Here is a 22,279-nt window from a genome sequence, read left to right on the forward strand (position 1 = left end):
AAAACAGCAAATCAGTCACAGTTTTATTAGATTCTGGATTTGAAAGGTCCAGTCAAGGGGAAGGTGGCAGCTCTGAATCCTGGATGCCACCGGCAGGGGCTGTCTAGCACCAGATCCACTCTATCAAGTAAGGACTGGGCCAATTCTTGGCACAGATGTATATAGGGCAGGAGCAATGTCCAGGAAGCAGAGGCCCTTCCTGCCTTTCGTCTGGTCCCTGCGGGCCCCAGTCCTGCTGGCACAAGCCATAGCCACTGGCCTGTGACACAGCACTCTTCTTCCTCTCTTCTTTGATCTGGGCTTGTAGACAAGTCTCACCAGTGTACTGGGGTGCAGGAAGGCAATATGCCTTCCTCTGCCAGCACTCACGCAGAGAGAAACAGACTAGGAGAAACACCACCAGCATCCCACAGCTGGGCAAAGGCGTTCCGGACAGTGTTGGCCTCTTACATAGACCAAAGAAGACAGGGAAGAAGGGAGGAATAGTGTGGTCACAGACACTGTCTGTCCCCGGTCAGGTGTACAAGATGTCCAGGTCCAGCTCAGCAGCTGAGGAGTCAAGGACATGGTGACTTGCTCGCCTCAAGACTGGGTCTCTCTACTTTAAGCCACTGCATCTTCTGCTGGTGCTGCTGAACAGCATCCTTGACACGGGCGTCCATCATGGCCTCCGTGAGGACCCCATCCTCAGAGGCATATGCCATGGCCTGGTAGGAAAGAGGGCACAGAAGGAGAGGCTGGCTGCTTGCACAGGGAAGCCCAAGGCCCTCAGTCTGGACGCAGAGGGCTTAGGCACTGGCACAGTGGACATACCTGAGCTTTTTAGTGAACTCATAGCCCCAGTGCCACTTGTGTTGAATTTGCCAATGATGTTCTAAACTAGAAAGCCTGAACAGAGATGTTCCTCCTCCATACACATACAGCTAACTCCCTCTGAGAAGGACACAAATGTAGAACCCTCATGAGCCCCTAAGTGATTCTGGCTCCATTTCCCAGCTCAGGGAGGTAACCAGGACACACAGCAACTACTCAGGCTAGCTGTATACTTTACAGGCCACCAGAACAGGCCTCCTGCTGTTACCAGGCCCCTACCCTCAGGGCATATGATGTTTGTGTAAGGTTTCTCGATTAGAGCTAAGTTACTTTCTGATTAGGCTGCTCCTCTTCACATCTATTCAGCATGCCCCCTCCCACTTCCTTATCCTTTCTGAGGATGGCATTCCAGGACCAACCAGTAGGAGTTTGAGCTGGTCAAGCTGTACCCTGTAGACACTATCTCATAGACATTGCATAGGAGGGAACTAGGAGCTAGGATGCCTGAATGCAATGAAGAGAACACTCAGGGTAGAGAATTTTCATCCTTAAGCACTAGGACATATTTTCAAGGAATAGGAGTGCAGAGTCATATATAAGAGTGCTGCCAAGACACTGTCACCTGTGAGGAGATGACCATAATATAATAGTGCTCAGTCCCCTCTGGATAAGCAGGACCACCAGGAACAGATGTACCTAGGGTCCACTGTCCTGTTATGATTCACTGGGGAGGGAGACGTGGCCTTAGAGCCAGACCATCAACTTTAAGAGGTAGTTGGAAGCCATGGATACTCTTTCCCAGCTTGAGCTCACCCAAGGCTAAAAGCAAGGTAGGTAGCTGCACTGGAGCCCTGGTTGGATGGACAGGGTGGCAGCCCCCTCTAAGTGGCCCAGCAGAGGAGAGGTAGAATCACTTGGGCTCATCCACCAGCCAGCCTAGTAACTGAGGTCAGGTGAAGCACAGTGGAGTATTCATTAGGGTTCATGCTGTGGGTATCCTGGGCTTGACCCTGGGCTACAACCAAGCCAAGGTGAGGGTAAACAATGCTGTGAAACAGAGCCAACATTCACAACCTAGTAGTGACAAGGGCATGGGTGCCTCTGCTCTATCTTGCAACTTTTCTGTAAAATCGAAACTATTCAAATGTTTTAAGTTTAATTAGGTGTTGTGGTGCAACTACAGTCCTAGCTACTCAGAAAGCTAAGGCAGGGTTGCTTGATTGTGAGGTTCAAGACCAGGCTGAGCAATGTAGCAAGACCCCAGCTCAAAAATGAGTAAATAGGGGCTCAGCAATTAAGAGCATTTAGTGCTTTTGCAGAAGTTCTAGGTTCACTCCCCAGCACCAACACTGGGTGGCTTACAACCACCTCTACCTCCAGCTCTAGGGGAACCAATATACTCTCTTTTGTTTTGAGTCAGGGTCTCTATATAACTCTGGCTGGCTTGGAACTATGTAGACTAGGCTAGCTGCAGACTAGCTGCCTACATCTGCCTCTGCTGGAATTAAAGGTGTGTGCCACTACTCCCAGCCTCATGTCCTCTTCTAGCCTTCGTAGGCACCAGGCATGCATGTAGTGCACATAAATATATGTAGGGACTCACACATACAGGAAAAAAGATAAAAATAAATCTTAAAACATTTCAAGAATTAGTCTTGATCCTTCTTAAATCCTCAACATATTGAAGGGGAAGGGAAGAAAAAGGAACATTTCCTAGCAGCCTCCATACAATCATCACCACACTGACATCGAAGCCAGATGCAGGCAGCATTGGAAATATAGATCAGCAGTCCTGATGAGCAGGGCTGCAAAGTTCTAGAACCTGAGGCAGAGGTAGTGAGAGATGCAGGCCAGTCCAGTCAAACAGTGAAGCCTATCTCAAACACAACAAAAAAGCCTAAACCCAGCCTGATGGGTCACATTGTAATCTCAATACTTAGGAGGCTGAGGCAGGAGAATTGTAAGAGCATTTAAGGCTAGCTTGGGCTACAGAGTGAGACCATGTCTCAAGAAACAAAAGGACTCCCACAATTGCATAACAATAAACTACTTTAGCCTACTCACTTGTAAGGACACCAACACTACCACTGAGCTACATCCCCAGCTTTCATTTCATTTTTAAATTTTAAGATAGGCTCTCATTGTGCTGCCCAGGCTGATCTTGAACTTGCAATCCTCCTGGTTTAGCTTTCAAAGTGCTGGGATTACAGGTATGTGTTAGCATATATTCTATTTGGCAATGATTTCTTTCTTTTCTTTTTTTGGTTTTTCGAGACAGGGTTTCTCTGTCTAGTTTTGGTGCCTGCCCTGGATCTCACTCTGTACACCAGGCTGGCCTCGAACTCCCAGAGATCCACCTAGCTCTGCCTCCCGAGTGCTAGGATATAAGGCATGCGTGCTCTGCCACCGCCACCCGGTGGCAATGGTTTTTAAAACATGACCTTATAGACAACAAAATGAAAAAAAGAGATAATCAGACTCCACCAAAATTAAAAAATTTTGTACACTAAGACAGAGGCAGATGCTTCTCTGTGAATTTGTGGCCAATCTGGTTGGTCTACATAGCAAGTTCCAGGCCAACAACCAAAAAAGAATATTACTAACAGATTAAAAAAAAAACTCACAATACCCAATGGAAGAAATCACATATCTGGTAAGAGGTTAATATCTACATTATGTAAGGTGAGGAGCTCCTATAATTCAAGAAGAAAAACTCCACAACTTCAAGACTGAAGGAGAAGGCAGGGTTAAAAGCACTGGATACTCTTCCAAAGGACCCAGGGTTAAGTCCCAGCAACTGCATGGTGACCCACAACCTTATCTGTAACTCCAAATCCTTTCCTGACTTCTGTAGGCACTAGACTCTCACATGGTATGCAGATGTACATTCAAGCAAGCACACACACACACACACACACACACACACACACACACACACACACACAAATAAAGAAACCAGGCATGGTGCAAGGGCAGGGCTTGTGTTATCCTGACATGCATGGAGGATAGAGGCTGCAGAGCAAGGAAGGATCTTTGTAATGTGCAATTGCCCAGAAGTCCCATGGGGGTTAGGGTAGAAACAACAGCAGCATCCAGGTCTGTGTGCTGTACCACAGTTGGCAGCACCTTGGATAGTCCTCCTGTATCTCCTGTTCCTCGCCTGAGAACAGGTTAGACGGACCTGCCTTAGCCAGTCTGACCAACTACCTAGATAAGACCCTCAGGGAGCATCTCCAGCTCTCCCCATTAAGGTCTTTATTTGAACTGCTGCTACTCTCTCTGACAATACATTAAGCGAGAAAGGTGAGCTGTCCTGGTGGAAGCGTTGTGAGCCAGATAACCTGCTGGGATGAGCTCAGTGTATCACCCTATAATAATTCATATGCCAAAGGTCTGACATCCTCATAGGAAATATATTAGAGATCATCCTTTAGAGGAAGTAATTTCATTGAAATGAGGGCACAGAAAGGTCCCTGGTTCCTTGGAATTCATGCATGAAACACAAAAAAAAGCTCACTCATGCTGTCTGCTACATGAAGACTCAACAAGACCTTGACCTCTATTAACAGGAAAGAGCCCTCTTCAAGATCTGACTGTGCTGACACTAACCTCTAGAACTGGGGAAGACAATTTCTTGTTTTTTAAGCAATCCACCTGTACTGTGCTAACCTCCCTGTTCACCATCACCAGTGTGGAAACAGACCCTAAGCAAGGACAGACCAGAGTCTTTGACTGGCCACAGAAGGCTGCAGTCTTCAATGTGAGATGGATGTTGTAGCAGCTAAACTAGCTTGTTTAGACTAATCTATCCCTAGTGGACCTAGACTACAAAATCCAAACCTAAGTAGGACTGTCCCATGCACAACCAGAAAAGCACTGTCTAAATGATTAGACTGTCACTTGGTTATAGACAGTTGGCTAAAAGGAGACGGTGAAGTTGGCACAAAGATTGAGGTGGTCATAGCACTCTCCATTCCATCAACATGGCTTTTCTTGACAACACCAGGGGCTGAAATTCCTAAATTGCTCATGGCCCTGCTGTAGGAGTTCCCTGTTGCAGGACCATGGAGCTGTTGCTAGGCAGGTTCAAGGGAAAAAACAAGGTTTTAGGGAATGACAACATGCCACCGTGGCCTATGTGCCTTCACCAACAACATCCTTGTCTAGTCTCAGAATATATCTGCTCCCTTACTCAACTTCATCATGAACTTGTCCTAAAAAGTCAGATACCCATGTCAGGCAGCGGTGGTGCTCACCTTTAATCCCAGCACTTGGGAGGCAGAGGCAGGTGAATGGATCTCTTTGAGTTTGAAAGCAAGTTCTGGTCTACAGAACAAGTGCCAGGACAGCCAAAGCCACATAAAGAAACCCTATTTTCAAAAAACAAAAACAAAAACAAAAACAAAAAAAACCCAACTCAAAACAAAACAAAAAAGCCAGATACTCAAGAGTACCCATACATAAAGCACATATCTTTTGATCTGGAGCAAGAACTCAGCTGTCTGCAACTGCCTTAACAGACAACCCAAAAAAGCAGCCCTTCTAGACTTGCCTAGAGACTCTTGCATATCGATTGTAGTACTCTGACATTCCCTAAGACTGTGTGACACTGCCCCAGATTTGGGCCAGAACATGCAGAGCCAGTGACAGTATCCCACCATCCTCCCTGAGTAACTCCTCTGCCCTTCAGGTGGTCTTAGTAGAACCAAGGGCCACATGCCTATCCATTCTTAGAACATCCTTCAACATAAAACTCGCTGTGGGGAGATTGGAACAAAGTTTCAGAGTGGGTTTATTTCCAGGATCCTAACTCACCTGCCATGCCACAGCAAGCTGAGCAATCTCCCGGCCTGACATCCCCTCCGTCAGCTGGGCGACCTCTGAGCACTTCTTTCCATAGTCAAACTGGGCCACCTTCAAGCGTCTGGAGGAAAAGTTCCCAAGTGGGTCTGGGCTGCCACGGCTCTATATAGAGGGGGTTGGGGAGATGGGAGCAAGGCTGCCCAACATCACACTCCAGCAAATGCTTCCACCTGATCTGGGTAACACTGGTGGACTTTTTTGCACAGCCCTAGTTGGATGAGGTGAACTTAGCCTTCCTTCCTGACTACAGGAGAGGCCTAGGTTGGAGCCAGGCAGAGTTGGCAGCTGGAGCTATACTCTCCTAATCTGCCTTCACTCCTACTCACTAGACCCAGTCTACAACTACATATTCAGCACCCAAACAGCAGAAATGGTTAATGCTCAGCCAATGATCAAATGCTAACAGAGCAGGTAGATCTCTAATTAAGAAAAGAACAGTTAAGTAAAGGGTCCTGCCTGCAATCTGAGTTTCCAGCAATAACATCTGACCAAAAGCCACAGAAATCACACATTAAACATGAATATAGGTTGCATGTAAGAGCGGAGGCTGGGGTTATGAGGTTAGCAGGAAGCAGGGGACCCGTCCAGTGTGGATGGGGGATGGGCCCATAGGAAACAGCAGAGCCAAGCCATGTTTTCTCCAGAACAGTGAAAGGCAACAGGCAGCAGGAAAAATTCAGGATTCAGGTCAGGACGTGAAGCCTGAATGCCATGGAGCCTGGGGCCCAGGAGACAGCTGAAAGCAGAGCAGTCTCTGCTGAGGGGAGGCATGGGAGGTATGCTAAACACATCAGTGAGGGCTTCCTCAGAGAAGCATCTAGTGGCTTCTCCCCATGGCTGCAGAGCAGCTTCCAGGAGTGGCAGGGCGGGTATGCAGCTAGACAGAAGAAAGCCATGTCACTCAAGTCAACAGCTGAGGATAGTAACTGACTACTTTAAAACCTGGTAAAAGAGACTCAGCAAACTTAGAGGATGCTACCCAGGGGTCACTGACAAAGGCACATAAAATTAGCTCATGAGAGTGGGCTGTTGGGACAGGCTTGCAGCTGTTCCCAGGTAAAGAGCAGTGGGAGGAAGGGTGGAGGGTCCCATGACAGAACTGTCTTTGATGGACACATACACAGAATGTGATCTCATACAGATGGCCTAAACCCCAGGAAAATAAAGTACCCAGATAGGTTCTAGGTCAATAAGGGGAACCCCATGGGGCTGTACACTTACTGCTTTCCTTCTGTGGCCGGCTTAAGGACATACTTGTCAAAATACATTCTCACCAGGCGCTCTCGCTCCTCCCGCTGTGGCAGGGCAAAGCAGACCATCTCGTCAATGCGGTCATTGATGGCCCAGTCAAACTGCTCAGGTTGGTTACTGGCCAGGACCAGCATGAACCTACAGCACAAAGTGCATGCTGAGGGCTTGTCCAATCACAGGTCACTCAGGGGCAGAAGGGTCTTTAAAGCCTCCTCAGGTAAACTTTATAGATGGATGTAACTTGGCAGCTCCCTTTCTCTTCCTTCTTCCCTTCTCGTCCAGGATTTTGTTTGTTTGTTTGTTTGTTTTGTTTTGTTTCTTTTTTTTGACATGGGGTTTGAATGCTAGGTAACTGTTCAATCACTGAGATGTACTTCTAGCCCTGAGCAGTTCTTAACTCAGGAAACCCCAGGAAGACCCAGTGCTGTGGAATAATGCTTTTGTACATTGGTTAAATAAAACGCTGATTGGCCAGTAGCCAAGCAGGAAGTATAGGCGGGATAGGCAAATGAGAATTCTGAGAAGAGGAAGGCTGAGTCAGTAGACGTCATCCATCCATCCAGGGAGCAGCATGTAACAGGCACACAGGTAAAGCCACGGAAAACGTGGCGACATATAGATTAACAGAAATTGGGCTGAGTTTAAGTGTAAAAGCTAGTCAGTAATAAGCCTGAGCTAATGGCCAAGCAGCTACAAATAATATTAAGCCTCTGAATGATTATTTTACCTTTTTTTTTTTCCCGAGATAGGGTTTCTCTGTAGCTTTGGAGGCTGTCCTGGAACTCACTTTGTAGACCAGGCTGGCCTCAAACTCACAGAGATGTACCTGCTTCTGCCTCCCAAGTGCTGGGATTACCACCCGGCTCTGAATGATTATTTTATAAGCGGCTGCAGGACCACGGGTGAGAGAGATTTGTCTGGACCGTGAGGGGCGGGTGGGACACTGGGAAACTTTCAGGTACAACCCAGGCCCACAAGCCCATTTGTACAACCTATGATCAAGGTTGCCTAGTATGCTAAGGTTCTGTTGTTACCCTCAAATCATTTTTTCCCCCGATGACCCTGGGCTAAACCATAGCCACAGCAAGTAAGGGGATATTTATGACTGATAAGATGGCCACATACTTACTAGAAGGCTGGGTCCTACACTGGTGATGAGGTAGCTAAGAACAGGATTAGAGGATTTGGAAAAGAGGAGCCTGTTTGATCATAGGCACCTACCCTGCTAATGGCTTCTGGGAAATAGTTCAAACTAGGGTCTCTCTCAAGGTCTAGATGCTACTCTAGACCCAGTAGCCTGGATAAGGACCAAGGCTCCATTCTTTCTATACATGACACTTGGGATCTGCTCCCAGGAAAAGCAAACATTCTAGGCTCATGCCCAGGTGCCAGTGCCCTGAAAGCAGTCTTCAGGCATATTAACAGTTAACAGGAAAGTTCCAGCTGCATACGGACAGCTGAATGTCAAGAGGCATGAGATGATGTTCAAACTGGGATGGCCATATGGACAGGAACTGACCCAGCAGACTTTCTTCATGTTTTATATTGCCTTTCTAAAATGGGCCCTCAAGAGCCCTTCCCAGGTAGGAACATGAAGACACCCCAGACAGTTGCACACATACTATGTCCTGGATCCTTGTGAGGATCAAGGACATAACAATGCCCAGAAATACTCTGTACGTGAGCTAGGGGCATGGCTGCACTTACTTACTGCTGTGCTGTCCCGTCCTGTGTAGGAATGCATTCAGAGTAGCCCTGAGGTCTTCGCTTATCTTTTCCTACAGAAAGGAATTCTGTCATCAGTCTCCAGCCTGAGGAGCAGTTTTGTACATGGCCAAGGAAAAGTGTACATGGGAGACACTGTTGGCAGGGTAAGGCAGGGGTTAGAAACACAAGCCTACTCTGACAACCAGAACTTGGATTCCTGCTGTTCAGCATCTCCAAGACTGTTGTTCAATGCCAAACTCCCCAAATTTAGAAGGAAAAACAACTGAGCAGCAGCCTCAGCTGGCACAGCATGGAGACTTAGACCTTCTGTGCTCTAGGGCGCAGCAACCTTTAGGCTGGTCCCCTGCGAGACTGGTTTAGTGGCCCCAGCTCTGACCAACTTCCACCAACAGACAGGGTTCCAAAACACTTACAGTTGCTCGCTTCCTGAGGAAGGCATCTGCTTCATCCACAAAGAGCAGGAGGCTGTGAACCAGAGGGTGGTCGGATAAGAGGATGCTTGAACCCTACAAGCCAACATCTGGAAACTCCCAGAAGTAACAAGGAAGTATAGTGTATGTCCCTGGGAGAAGATGCCCCATCGAACACATCCTGACCCAGGAAAAACAGAGCTCACAGCTTCAAGAACCCCAATACTAAGAACCCAACTGCAGCTCTGATGGTATATGCTAGGCAAAAGAATGCTCCTCCTACCCACAGGTCTCACTCAAGGCCTCCCTCCAGTCTAGGTCAGAATAAGGGCTGAGATGCATGTGTTCAGCATCAGGAAGAAGTGTCCAGGGTAAAATGGCAAAGACCAAAGAAAAGGACCTAACAAGGCATAGTGGCAATGCCAAGGACAATTATAACTGGCTGTGCCATACTGCATGAGTTGATGTGATATCCTCAGCCAACTTTTGGAGGGTTCAACACAGTAAAGGAGGCCTAGATCTATTCTTCTCCCCATTTGAGCTAGCCATTCACTCCTGACAGTAATTGTATCTGGCAGTATCCTTATACTGGAAACCTTGTGACCAGATGTCCACCCTCAGCATGACTTTTATTTCTAATGGATCCTTCAGAATAAACACCCACCTCTAGCTGTCTTCAGAATCTAGAGGCTACCCATGGACTCCCACACAATATCAAGGACAGGACAATGGGAAGACAGCAGAGCTCTTGCTGGGTCACTATGAGTGAGAATTAGTGTATGTGGGAGTTGTATGCTCACCCTCGTCGGCTGGTGCTTGCCCAGTCGAAGACCTTGTGCATGGCGGTCACACCCTCCCGCCCCATGGGGGCCACGTCCCCGCCTGTCATGATGGCGTAGTCCATGCCTGAATGCAGTGCGAGTTTCTGGGCAAGGAGGGGTGGGGAAACAGAGCAGATGTTCCCTCCCAGACTCCCAAGTCCACAGCTCTACTAGCCAACCCTGCCCAACATGGATAGTCCCCCCACCATCAGAGCTGAGGTGGCCTCTGAATGTACCGCAATGCCCTGAGGGACAGTGACAAAAAATGCCCCAGGGTGAGATGATGCCCAGTAGCACCCAGTCCCACCTTCACAGCCAGGTATTTTTACCTTGGCAAACAGTGTCTTGCCAGTCCCCGGTGGTCCATACATTAGAACATTTCTATACAGGCTTTTGTTCTTCTTGGTATTTCTTGTTGCGATGGCAATATCTCGTACCCGTGACTCCAGGGTAGGCTGCCAGAGCAAGATGAGGTTTGGGGAACCTGATCTCCCAGCCTACAGATAGGCTTAGGGAGTGGAAGGACCATAGGTATTCTAGTGCAGCCTAGTTAGTGTGGATACTGGACTGGCCTATGGAGTATCTGAATATAGTACAGTAACATACATTTCAGGACCCCAAAGCCACAAACATAAGGATCACATAAACACAATAGTTAAGCTTTCCTGTCCTTTTCCTGGGGCCCACAGGGCTTTCCAAACCACAGTTGCCAGTTACTTACACTGAGGATGACACCCTCCAGTGCATCTTGGGGTCTGCTGAACAGTCGTCTGCTGACCTATAGGGGAAACCATCACAGTTGGCAGGACACAAAGCCACCGTGAAATACTGTCCCACAGAGCCCAAGACCAGTACCCCAGTGTCAAAGCTGGAGAAACAGTGTCTGTTGTGGGGCCTCGGTGATTCATCAGCTCTTTATTATAGATTTTTATCTTCCTAATCACTTGTACTGAGTATCTGAAGAGACCCAGGTGCAGCCATCAGAGAACAGGCTTGTCACAGAGAGCAGAGTAGCTTAGCCCAAGGGAGGTAGCTAGACACCAATCTACTCTCATACTTTCTATGCCAAGACAGACCCTGAGCTCAAGTCATGAAGAGCTAAAGCTTACCTAGGAGCAGTTATATAATTAGATAATACTGATTCAACAGGCCCCATTAGTATAGCACAGTCATGAGAAAACACTCATGCCAGCATGAAAGAGAAAGCAGAGCTGTTGATTGGGCACAAGAGGGAGGATAGAGAAAATGAACACCATTTGTTTGTGATATGGGAAGAAACCTGGCAGGGATGTGGAACCCTGATCCCTTACTGTGGCCGTACCTGGATGGGATGCCTCAGTGCCTCCAGCACTGAGATGCGGGAGGTCTCCCTCACCAGGGAGGGCTTTCCCAAGCGTGCCTCAATATACCGACCAGCAACAGCAGTAGCATTCTTGGCAGAATAGACTCCAACAGCCAGTAGTGTCAATCCAGTCACCTGGGACAGAAAAACAGCAGTCTATGTATGATGCATCTCTGCCCCACAGTTCATCTTGTGCCCCAAGAACAGCTAAGGTCTCATGGTAGCCTCTACTGGACCCTGGTTGGATCCCTAACCCCATACTACAGTCAGCCAATGCTCATTGGCACTCTCCATCAGGGCATTTCTCTTTGTGTCTTATCACATGGATGCTCAAAAGTAGAGGCTGTAAGAATGTGGAATATGGCTATACAGGGCTGGATATTCACTAAGAGTCTTTTTTACTCTATCATGCCTCATTATAATTCTTAAAAACAGTTGTTGCAGCCCATGTGCCTGATTTGTGCTGGATACATATGCAAAGTACCAGGTGTCCTCATAGCCAACAGGTAACAGGGCTGAATCTTATAGGGAAGTCCCCAGAGACTGTGCCCCAGAGCTGCCCACTGGGCTCACCCATAGGAACATATGGTAGTACATACCGTGGCTGTCACTTTGTCCCAGTCTGTCACAAAGGCACGGAATCCTTCACCAAACAAGGTGCCAGCCGTCCTGCATGGGGGAAAGAGACACATGGCTGGAGAAGGTCAAAGAAAAGAAACTAAGGAAGCTCTTCAAGGCTCTCAGATCAGTCTTAAAAGAAAAGTCTACCAAGATGGGAGTGTTAAAGAGCTGACCCAGAGCAACAGGATGAAGAGGCTAGAGGACTTTGATGACCAGTAACTTACTAGCTTTTGAACTGGGAACCACAGACAGATGGGCAGCAGTCACTGGGCTCTAGATGCACCCTTACTTGATAGACTCCAAGATGGTCTGGCGGTGTTCAGCAGCCTTGAGGCGAATCTGTTCCCGGATTATGTCTGCATTCTCTCGATCAGCCTTGGCCCGTGCTCGGGCCTCAGCTTCTACCCGCAACATCTCATTCTTATGCCTCAACTCCATCTCTCGCTCCACAGTGGCTGCCCCAAGGAAAGGCAAAGACAGTGGTCTTCAGCCCATGTTGTGCCTGTCTCTGCCCACATTGCTGACATGCACACATAGACCTAGATATTGCATGGACCAGGAACAGCACAGTGGCACAGTATACAACCCACATTGAAGAGCAAGCCCTTCTACCAGATGGAGGACCCTGAAATAGCCTGGACTACCTTTAGGATGACATATTTTAAAAACAAACAAAAATGTGGATAATCACAAGAAAAACCTGCTTATATTGACACCTAACTATCAAAATACCAAAGTCATGAGATGCGTAACATGTGCCTGTTCATCAGCAATAAGAACCAAACACCAAATAGTATGCTATTGTCACTGCACAGTGCCACCAACAAATTGCCTCAGATCCTTCCTGACAGACTCCTGGAGACAGGATATGTTCTTCCTGCTGGGACACATGGGTATAAACTAGCAAGTTGGCTCCAATGACAATTGAAGGTCTACCACAGGAGCTAAGGCCAGGCGATGTTCCTACCCAAATCAACTAGTCCCACAACTTCCTGCTCAAGGGCCAGGCTACAGAGGAAACTTCTGGGGTTGGGGATTTAGCTCAGTGGAAGGGCACTTGCCTAGCAAGCCCAAGGCCCTGGGTTTGATCCCCAGCTTAAAAAAAAAAAAAAAAAAGAGAAAGAAAGAAAGAAAGAAAAGAAACTTCTGCTAAGAGTTAGCTCTTTGAAACCAAGGCATCCAGCTGTGTCTGGTGTCAAAGCACATACTATAAATAAATACAGTCCTTAGTTGAGGGCACAGTGAGCCTCTGTGCAGGCATTTCTTTCCTTCCTTCCTTCCTTCCTTCCTTCCTTCCTTCCTTCCTTCCTTCCTTCCTCCCCCCTCCCTCCTTCTTTTTTAACTTAAATAACATTTTTTAAAAATTTATTTTACATACCAACTATAGTTTGCCCTCCCTCCTCTCCTCCCAGTACCCACACCCCCACCCATGAACCCCAACACCCTTCCACCCCACCCCCCGCTTTGCAGGCATTTCTTAAGGACTAAGATACCCAACAAAGCTGTCCATCCTTGGAGACCCCTACCTCGACGCATGGCCTCCTGCTTCTGCACAGACTCCTCTTGTTTCCTTAAATTCTCTTCATTCAGAAGTTGCTAAGAGAGAAGTAACAGGAAAGGTAAAAGCTTTTGAAAATCAGAAAGACAACCAAAGCCAAGCCAACAGGTTGTAGCTGCTCTGAGTCAGGAATGCTTCTGCCCACCTGAGGAGTCCCAACTTTCCTGGGGCTCCAGCTTATACACTCCAGTGCAGGCACATCTGATGTTGACCCAGGACATGCACACATTAAGGGACTGGCTTCAGAGCTGCCCCACCTGCTGGGGCAGAAGCAGCCTTTATAGCGGCTTCATTAATGTGGTTCCAAGACCCCCAGGGCCTATATCTCTGCTCTATGGTTCTTATAGAATTCTGATCTTTGCCTACTGAGATTAACAGCTATAAGGCCCTAGCAAACAAAACATGAACATAAGCCTGAGGCCGATGAGCCCCTATAACAGGGAGCCAGCATGGATCAATGGAGGCCTAATCAGGTCTTGGATTATCCAGGGACCCTGTCCTCCACCATTCACTGACTTTGCTAATTAGACAGGTGTTCATCTAGCAAGAGAACCCTTAAGAGTGACTGAAAAACCCATCTCTGTTGTGGAAGCATCATAAGAAATTATGTGCATAGACTTGTGTAAGTGCTTGGACATGTCTGTATACATGTCTGCATGTACAGTATGTTTGCATTTAGGTGTGTGTCTGGGCATGTTCATTATGTACACAGGCCCATAAGTATGTATACACATGCCAGGGCCTACCAATGCCTGAGGAAATTCACCCAGAACCAGCAAAACACTTGTATTCCTGCCCATGAACTCAGCTGTATAATCTCCTATGTTATTGTAAGGACAGCACATCTCTCTCAGAGGTATGTCTTGCTTACCTGCTGTTTCAGCTGGTCCTCATAGCGTTGTCGAGCTAGCTTATCCTGGTATTGGGCCCTCTAGGGAAGAAGACAAAATAAAGACACACCTTGGCCAAAGAAGCTACTAGAAGGATCAGAGAACATGATCTGGACCTACCCTGGAGTGGCTGTTGAGGTATGCTACAGATGACCTGCCACCTTCCAAATCATGCAGGTACAGAACGGCTCTGTACCCAGGAATCTATGTGTTCTGGGCTTACAGTTTTTGTTTATTTTTACAATAGTGGTCCAGGTCCTTGTACAATAACTACCACCCTCATCTGGTCAGTAACTAAAAGATCCAGCATGGCATCTCAATGTCCCACCCCCACTCCTGTTACCCCAGGCCTCCTGGCATAAGTGGCGGCTGCCAGTACACTTACAGCCTGGTGCTGTCGGGTCTCTTCACTCAGCGTTTTCCTTCTTTCCTCAGCTTGTACCCGGATCTGTTCGCTCTTCAGCTGCTCTACAGCAGCTTCATACTCCTGCAGACACAGGAGTACCTGTGTAAGACTCACACCCTCTACAGCCCATGCCATGGTGCTGGGGACTACAGAATGGCAGCATCAAAGACCATGCCTACCGGTCTATGCAACAGGCTGGAGTAAGTCAGAAAACACTTTTAAAAACAGTCTGGCCGGGCAGTGGTGGCACACACCTTTAATCCCAGCACTTGGGAGGCAGAGCCAGGTGGATCTCTGTGAGTTCGAAGCCAACCTGGTCTACAAAGCTAGTTCCAGGAAAGATGCAAAGCTACACAGAGAAACCCTGTCCCGAAAAACAAATACAACAACAACAACAACAAAAAAAACCAAAACAGTCTGTACAGATACCCATATACTCCTAAGTAGGCTCACAGCTCTAGGCAGATGGACAAGACCAGTCCCAGAGATCAGGATGTTATTCATTCCTTTACCCTGAGCTCATGTTACAACTGTATTGTATAACAGACAAGGACTAAGGACAGAGCCTGCTCCATGCTCACTGAAAACTGACATCAGGGTTCTTCTTTTAGGTTTTTCAAGACAGGGTTTCTTTGTATCCCAGGCTGTCCTGGAACTCAGCTATATACCTGCCTTTGTCTCCCAAGTGCTAGAATTAAAGGGTTTACCACACCTACCTTCAATGGTCTTTCTGAATACACAAAAATAAACTAAAAATTAGGTGTGGTGCCACATACCTGTAATATTAGCAATTAAGAGGCTGAGACAGAGAAGTATTGCTGAGAATTTTAGATCAGCTTGGAATACACAGAAAAATCCTGTCTTAGCCACGTAGTGGTAGCACATGTCCTTAATCCCAGCACTTGGGAGGCAGAGGCAGGAAGATCTCTGAGTTCAAGGTCAGCCTGGTCTATAGAATGAGTTCCAGGACAGCCAGGGCTGTTACACAGAGAAACCCTGTCTTGAAAATCCAAAAAACAAAACAAAACAAAAAAATCAAACAAACAACAAAACCATAAAACAAAAGAATTTCAAGAAAGATCCCTACCTTCAAGTCCAGACATTCCTCACCTATACCTTCCCTCTCAGGTACCTCTACTACAGAATCATAGCCATATACTCAGCGTCCTGACCTTACGTCCCCCAGTTCCTTCATCCTCAGAGGTCTTTTGCACCCTCCTGGTGCCACCCCACAGCTCACCTTGAGTTTGGACTGCTGTTCCAACTGCAGTGTCTGCTCCTGCATCTGTGCAAGGCTCAGCGCCTCCTTCGCATGGCCTGTGGTGTGCAGAAGAGCAGAAGAGAGGGCATTAGAATACTGACAACAGACATCTGTGTGGCCCAAAACAGAACCTCTCCCTCACACCAAGGGGCTTTCTGAGAAACACTCAATCTTGAATTATTTGTGCTCCCTTCTCAGCCTACCTCACTTGCCTACCCATTCCAGACTCCTACACTGACCTCTCTTCAAAGCTGCTGCCCTATCTCCAACAGAGAGCCTGGTGAGTTTGGGTATGCAGCTTAGAATTGTTACAGAGCTTGCCCAGCATGCAAAAGACCCTAGATTAGATCCCTAACACTACACAAAATCAGGCACAGCATGTGTACTGGGCATCCTAATATTCTGAAGGTGGAAGCCAGAGGATCAGGAGCCCAAAATCATCCTCAGCTGCATTATGGGTTTGAGTCTAGCCTAGAATCCATGAAACTTTGTAGGCAGGGGAATGAAGGGGAGGAGACAGGTCATAAGAGCTTGGTAAGAGCTCCAGGTCTCATTCCCAAGGGATCATATCGCCAAGAACTCCATCAGAAAGACCACCACACAAACATCCAGGATGGGGCTGTGGAACAATGACATGTCAGGCATTTTCCAATTAGGAAAGCAGAGTTCTGGCTGGTGTTTATATCTGTATCCGTTAATGATATTAAAAAATATACAGGCGGGGTTGGGGATTTAGCTCAGTGGTAGAGAGCTTGCCTAGCAAGCACAAGGCCCTGGGTTTGGTCCTCAGCTCTGGAAAACAAAAACAAAAAACCTAAAACAAACAAAAAATACACAGGCAGAAAAGGATGACTAAGGATCAAATACCAGACAATGATCAATGATGCACCTAGGTTATAAATAACTTGTGTGTTTTGTGTGTCAGATGGCACTGATGTTTGTCAATACTTAGATATAGTGGGAAAACTTTACTTCTAGTACACTCTAAAGAGGTCTAAGCATTGGATCTCCAAATTTTCCATAATTTCCTTACCAATACCTTATTGTAAAACTTTTCTACCACAGGAACCATGGGAGTGAAGATCGCTAGGTAACACACACTTAACCCCTACATTCTAGCCCCATGACTTTTCTTACACTTTTAAGTCTTCTAGCTCAGATGCAACCTCTCTAAGTTAATTTTAAGTTCAACAGGCATGTCATTAATGGGAGCTTAACATCTGTTAATAGTATGAGTATCTATGGGAAAATGGCCTAAGACAGGAGGTACCATGTCGAGAACATTTCACAGGTTTAGATGGCCATGGGAAATGTCTTGGCATTTGGGGTCAATTTACACAGAGCACACAGTTTGGCATGAACTCCACCAATGGGTAGCAATATCAGAGCTTGGGAAGGACCTTCCAAGACAATCTCCTCCTAGCCTCTCTGGTCTTCAGTGACCAGAATGGAAGACAAAAGAACTCACACCTGAAGAGAGACAGCAGGAAGGCACAGCCAAGAGTTAAGAGGCCATGGAAACGACTGACACTTTTCCCTGACAGGAAAGGGCCAGGGAGAGTGATATCCCTGAAGGCCTCATTTCAGCACAGTAGACAGGAATGGGGGTGTCACAGTCTAACAAACTTGGGACCAAATCCCAGCTGTTTATCCTTCATGTGACTTTGGCAAGCTCAGCTAAACTCCTCTATTTTCTCGTGAATTGAGACAAAAGGTAAATTTCAGTACAAGTTTAGCACCCCCGAGACTATCCTACAAGGAAAGGACACTGATGGGGCATGTAGAACCCACAAGGAGTGTTGCTGGCTCAGAAAAAAGAGTTATGTTAAAGCAGAGGCCAAGGCACTGGACCTAGAGGGAGAATGTTCTGGGCAAGAGCTTCAGGACTGCCAGTGCAGGCACCTGGAGGGCAATTTATAAGCAAGAGCAGTCAGGATGTAGCAAAGGGCTGGAACTGCTCCCCATAGACTGTAACAGACTGTAGTACTGGGACTAAATAGCTAAGATTCAATTCTGAAATTCTAGATGTGGCTAAAGAATACCCCACCTCCTGCCCGCCAGGAGTCACCAAGAAAAGTGTCCCCTACATAACCCAGTAATAAACAGGGCATTGGGTCACCTGTCACGACTGCTAACATTGGAAATGCCCTGAAAACCAGTCACTTTTCCTCATTTCAGCTTAATCACAGATAATTTCTAGCAAACACAATAGATAAAATTTTTAGCTCTGCTAGGTCAAAAGAGACAGGTGATCCTGGTCCCAAAACTGAACACTTTGAATGTCTCTATGGGGATTTGAGTCAGCAGGGCTCACAGACCATTGCCCAAGACTTAAGATCTCACTGTGTATCCTGGCTGGCCTGGAGTTCATTATGTAGACCAGGCCAGCTTCAAACTCAGAATTCTGTCTGCCTCTGCCTCTCAAGTGTTGGAACTAAAGGCATGAGCCACCACTCCCAGCTCAAGACATCTTTGTGGCCCTACAAGAACAGAGAATTGACTCACCAAGTTCCAGACCCTCTCTGAGAGGCTCTGAATATTGTACCTATTTAAATTAGGGCTTCCCTATAGGATCTTTTGGAAAACAGAACCCACGCATAAACACACAATTGAGAACCACAACATTATTCCTCCAATCAGTATTTATTCAACTCCTCCTACATTTCAGGGTTTTTTGTTAGTTTTTTTGAGACAGGGTTTCCCTGTGTAGCTTTGCGCCTTTCCTGGAACTCACTTGGTAGCCCAGGCTGGCCTCGAACTCAGAGATCCGCTTGGCTCTGCCTTCCAAGTGCTGGGATTAAAGGCATGTGCCACCACCTCCTGGCATTTGTGTGTGTGTGTGTGTGTGTGTGTTTAAGTGCTTGCCTGAGTGTAATGTATGTACACTACATACATGCCTGGTACCCTCAGAAGCCAGAAGCACCTGGAACCAGGTTACAAAAGATTGTGAGCAGCCATATGGGTGTTCAGAATTGAACACAGGCTCTTAGTAATTGAACCATCACTCCAGGCCTCTATTTCAGGCTCTTAAAAAGATTTCAACTAGCTGGGAGGTGGGGTGGGGTGGGGTGGGGCGGGGCGGGGTGGGGGGGGGCGGGGCGAGGCAGAGAGGCAAGTGGATCTCTGAGTTCGAGGCCAGCTTGGTCTACAGAGCTCGAGTTCCGGGACAGCTACAGCGGTTACACAGAAAAGTCCTGTCTTGGAAAAAATCAACTAGCTAGGCTGTGGTAGCACACGCCTTTGATCCCAGCAATCGGGATGCAGATGCAGGTGGATCTCTGTGAGTTTGAGGCCAGCCCGGTCTATAGAACGAGTCCCAGGACAGGCTCCAAAGCTACAGAGAGAAACCCTATCTCGAAAACAAAACAAAATAAAACAAAACAAAAAAAAAAACCCACTTATGAGGCGGGCGGTGGTGGCGTATGCCTGTAATCGCAGCACTCGGGAGGCAGAGGCAGGTGGATCTCTGTGAGTTCGAGGCCAGCCTGGTCTACAAAGCGAGTTTCAGGGCAGCCTCCAAAGCTACAGAGAAACTCTGTCTCGAAAAACAAAACAAAACAAAAAAAAAAACACTTATATTACATGTTGGCACAAACTGTCAACATCAAAGCAGACAGGACATTTGTGGGGAAAGACTGGCTCCCAGAGTATCAACTTTTACATTCCACAGTGAAGTGCTGTTATCCATTAATAAAGGCAAATCTACTGTCTTTTTGCTAAAACCAAACGCCTTTCAAAAATGCTCCCCTTATTAAGTGGGTGATTACAATCAACCACAACACGGATCACCTGATCTGGCCATGCCTTTTGGCCTGCACCACGCGGAGGCATTAAGAGCGCCCAGTGGTAACTAAGGCCAGCATTGGCACACGCAACCCGCGCCTCTAAAATCCTCTCTAAAACGGCCTCTTCTGCCGCGATGACAGTTGCCAAGTGTTAGAGGGTGGCAGCACCTGGGTCTCCCAAAAGCATATCCCATAGCAGGATAGCTATGGCCAAATGACTACCGTCTGTTCAGGTCACCTGAAAAGCAGGGCTGCAGACAGCCAATTGAACACTCTGCTGCTAAGACACCAAGAGGACCAAACTTGCAAAAGCAACTGGCGTCTCTGAGAGGAACCTGCCCTTTCCCTGGACCTCGGCCCGCAAAGCCCAGCCCGCGCACTCACGCGAGTGCTCCAACTCGCGCGCCGCTTTGGCCGCTCGCTCCAGGCCTGTCGGGTCAAAGTTGCTCCATTTGTCCTTGGGCGACTGCCGGTCTCCGGCAACACGGTCGCCGCCACCTTCCGCGCCAGGCTGCGCGGGCGGCAAGGGCAACGGAGGCCCTGTGCCTTCGCCCTTGGGGCCCTTGTTGATGCCAAAGAGCCACGACATGGTCCACAAGAGAAAGGTACCCTGGATGGTCCGGACTCAAGTGTGACTACCGGGGCACTGGCAGTCACCACGCGCCGCGGGTCGATTAACTGCGCAGGCGCGACACACACCTCTTCCTGCTAGACGACGGAACCTTGCGAGGGCCAAGGCGCTCTCAGCCAGTGGATTGGCCACTGGGACAGGGACGCAACTGGCGTCAGTGGCGCTATTTGCCCAGATTTCTAAAGAGGCGGAACTGGACGGAGCTCCTGGACCAAGCAAATAGGAACAAAGTTTTCGGGGTGGGTGTGCCTTCCTCCTAGAAAACTCCCTCTTTTCTTTTCTTTTCTTTTCTTTTTTTTTTTTTAGCAGTGGTTCTATTGTTACGGGCCGGGGGATCATTCAGAGGTCTATATCCGTTGTTATATGCATTTATGGAGACACTCCAGCCATAGTGGCTACAGAAGATATAAGAAACACTGGACCCACACCACGCAGGGTCGGAACTCCTGCTGCAGTGAGTCCACACCCAGAGAACAGAAGAGGAAAGGAACACCTGAAGGAGATGGAGTTGCCGGAGTTCCCGGAGCTGATTTCTTCCGGACTTGAGATGCCTCAGGCTATGGTAACCACGAGCGAGGTAACTGGCGTGAGATCACAGGCCCGAAGGTTGAGAGAAGAGGTGTCCTCCGCGCCTCCGGCGCCCCTAGACCAACAGACCGCCCCTGCTGAAACCCTACACTATATCGAAGCCGGAGTCATGCAGGTCTGTGGATGCTTTGAGCGTCCCCAAGCCGGTAGCTCTTAGAGCCAAGCGTAAATAGGAATAAGAGATGGCCTGGCGGTGGTGGCGCACGCCTGTAATCCCAGCACTCGGGAGGCAGAGGCAGGTGGATCTCTGTGAGTTCGAGGCCAGCCTGGTCTACAGAGCTAGTCCAGGACAGACTTCAAAGCTACAGAGAAACCCTGTCTCGAAAAAAAAAAATTGTTTTAAGCCTGGCATGGTGGCATACACCTTTAATCCCAGCTCTAGGGAGGCAGAAGCAGGCTGATGTCTGAGTTTGACGTCAGCCTGATCTACAGAGATTTCCAGGATAGCCAAGGCTATACAGAGAAACTTGTCTCAAAAAACAAAAACAAGGGCTGGAGAGATGGCTCAGCAGTTAAGAGCACTGGCTGTTCTTCCAGAGGTCCTGAGTTCAATTCCCAGCAACCACATGGTGGCTCACAACCATCTGTAATGAGATCTGGCGCCCTCTTCTGGCCTGCAGGCAGTACAATGTATACATAATAAATAAATCTTTAAAAACAAACAAACAAACAAAATGGTCTTAAGCTAGTCTTGGTGGCACTCCCCTTTAATCCCAGCACTGACAGAGGCAAGTGGATCTCTAAGTTCCAGGTCAGGCTGGTCAACGTTTTGAGCTCCACGACAGCCAGGACTACATAGAGAGACCCTGTCTCAAAAATAAATAAATTTTAAAAACAAAATAAAGTATTTGTTTTATTTTTATGTTGCACATTTAATGTGTATGTGGGTGTTTGTATGTACTATGTGCATACAGGTATCAAGGAGGCCAGAAGAAAATGTCATATCTCATGTAATGGGAGCCACAGGTAGTTGTGAGCTGAACTGAACCCAGGTACTTGGCAAGAGCAGCAAGTGATTTTAACTGTTCAGCCGTTTCTCCAGCCCCACATTTATTTTATTTCTATTTACGTGTATGTGTGTATATCTGTATGTGAGTATGTCCAGATGAGTGCAGGGGCCCTAGCGGGAAGAGAGTTACAGGTGATTGTGAGCTGCCCGGTGTGGGTGCTGGAAACTATTCTTGGTACTCTTAACCATCTATGAACTCTGAGCTATCTCTCCAGCCCCTTCTTTTTTTGTGTGTCATGCTAATCTTCTCCACATTGTTCCAATTTTAGGATCTGTGTTGCCAAAGCAAGAACCTTTTCCCT

The 22,279-nt window shown here is 47.7% G+C and overlaps 1 protein-coding gene across 2 annotated transcripts; it reads right to left on the reverse strand.

Moving 5' to 3' along the window:
* Positions 1-10: 10 nt before the first annotated feature.
* On the reverse strand, positions 11-20,416 carry Atad3a (ATPase family AAA domain containing 3A). Of its 2 annotated transcripts, XM_036177459.1 has the most exons (16): positions 20,134-20,416; positions 15,944-16,020; positions 14,683-14,784; positions 14,279-14,338; positions 13,376-13,445; positions 12,139-12,304; positions 11,828-11,897; positions 11,208-11,363; positions 10,608-10,664; positions 10,216-10,341; positions 9,866-9,990; positions 9,069-9,120; positions 8,635-8,705; positions 6,898-7,065; positions 5,629-5,737; positions 11-707 (listed from the first exon to the last, which is right to left on the reverse strand). In XM_036177459.1, exons 1-16 carry the CDS (start codon positions 20,336-20,338, stop codon positions 558-560), a joined length of 1,764 nt encoding a protein of 587 aa, XP_036033352.1. In that variant the 5' UTR covers positions 20,339-20,416; the 3' UTR covers positions 11-557. The 2 variants fall into 2 exon arrangements, with proteins under 2 accessions (XP_036033352.1, XP_036033353.1); XM_036177460.1 differs by lacking the exon at positions 11-707 and having other exon boundaries at positions 5,639-5,737; positions 6,951-7,065.
* Between the last annotated feature and the right edge of the window lie 1,863 nt (positions 20,417-22,279).

Source organism: Onychomys torridus, chromosome 2 (genome assembly GCF_903995425.1).
Source record: "Onychomys torridus chromosome 2, mOncTor1.1, whole genome shotgun sequence".
NCBI classification, from domain to species: domain Eukaryota; kingdom Metazoa; phylum Chordata; class Mammalia; order Rodentia; family Cricetidae; genus Onychomys; species Onychomys torridus.

Coding starts and splice junctions, on each gene's coding strand:
- Atad3a (XM_036177459.1), bottom strand. CDS start 20,338: ATGTCGTGGCTCTTTGGCATCAACAAGGGCCCCAAGGGCGAAGGCACA. Junction 10,665..11,207: donor CACTGAGGCATCCCATCCAG/GTACGGCCACAG, acceptor TTTCCCCTATAG/GTCAGCAGACGACTGTTCAG. Junction 5,738..6,897: donor CCGGCCACAGAAGGAAAGCA/GTAAGTGTACAG, acceptor CTTTTCCTCCAG/ACGCTTGAAGGTGGCCCAGT.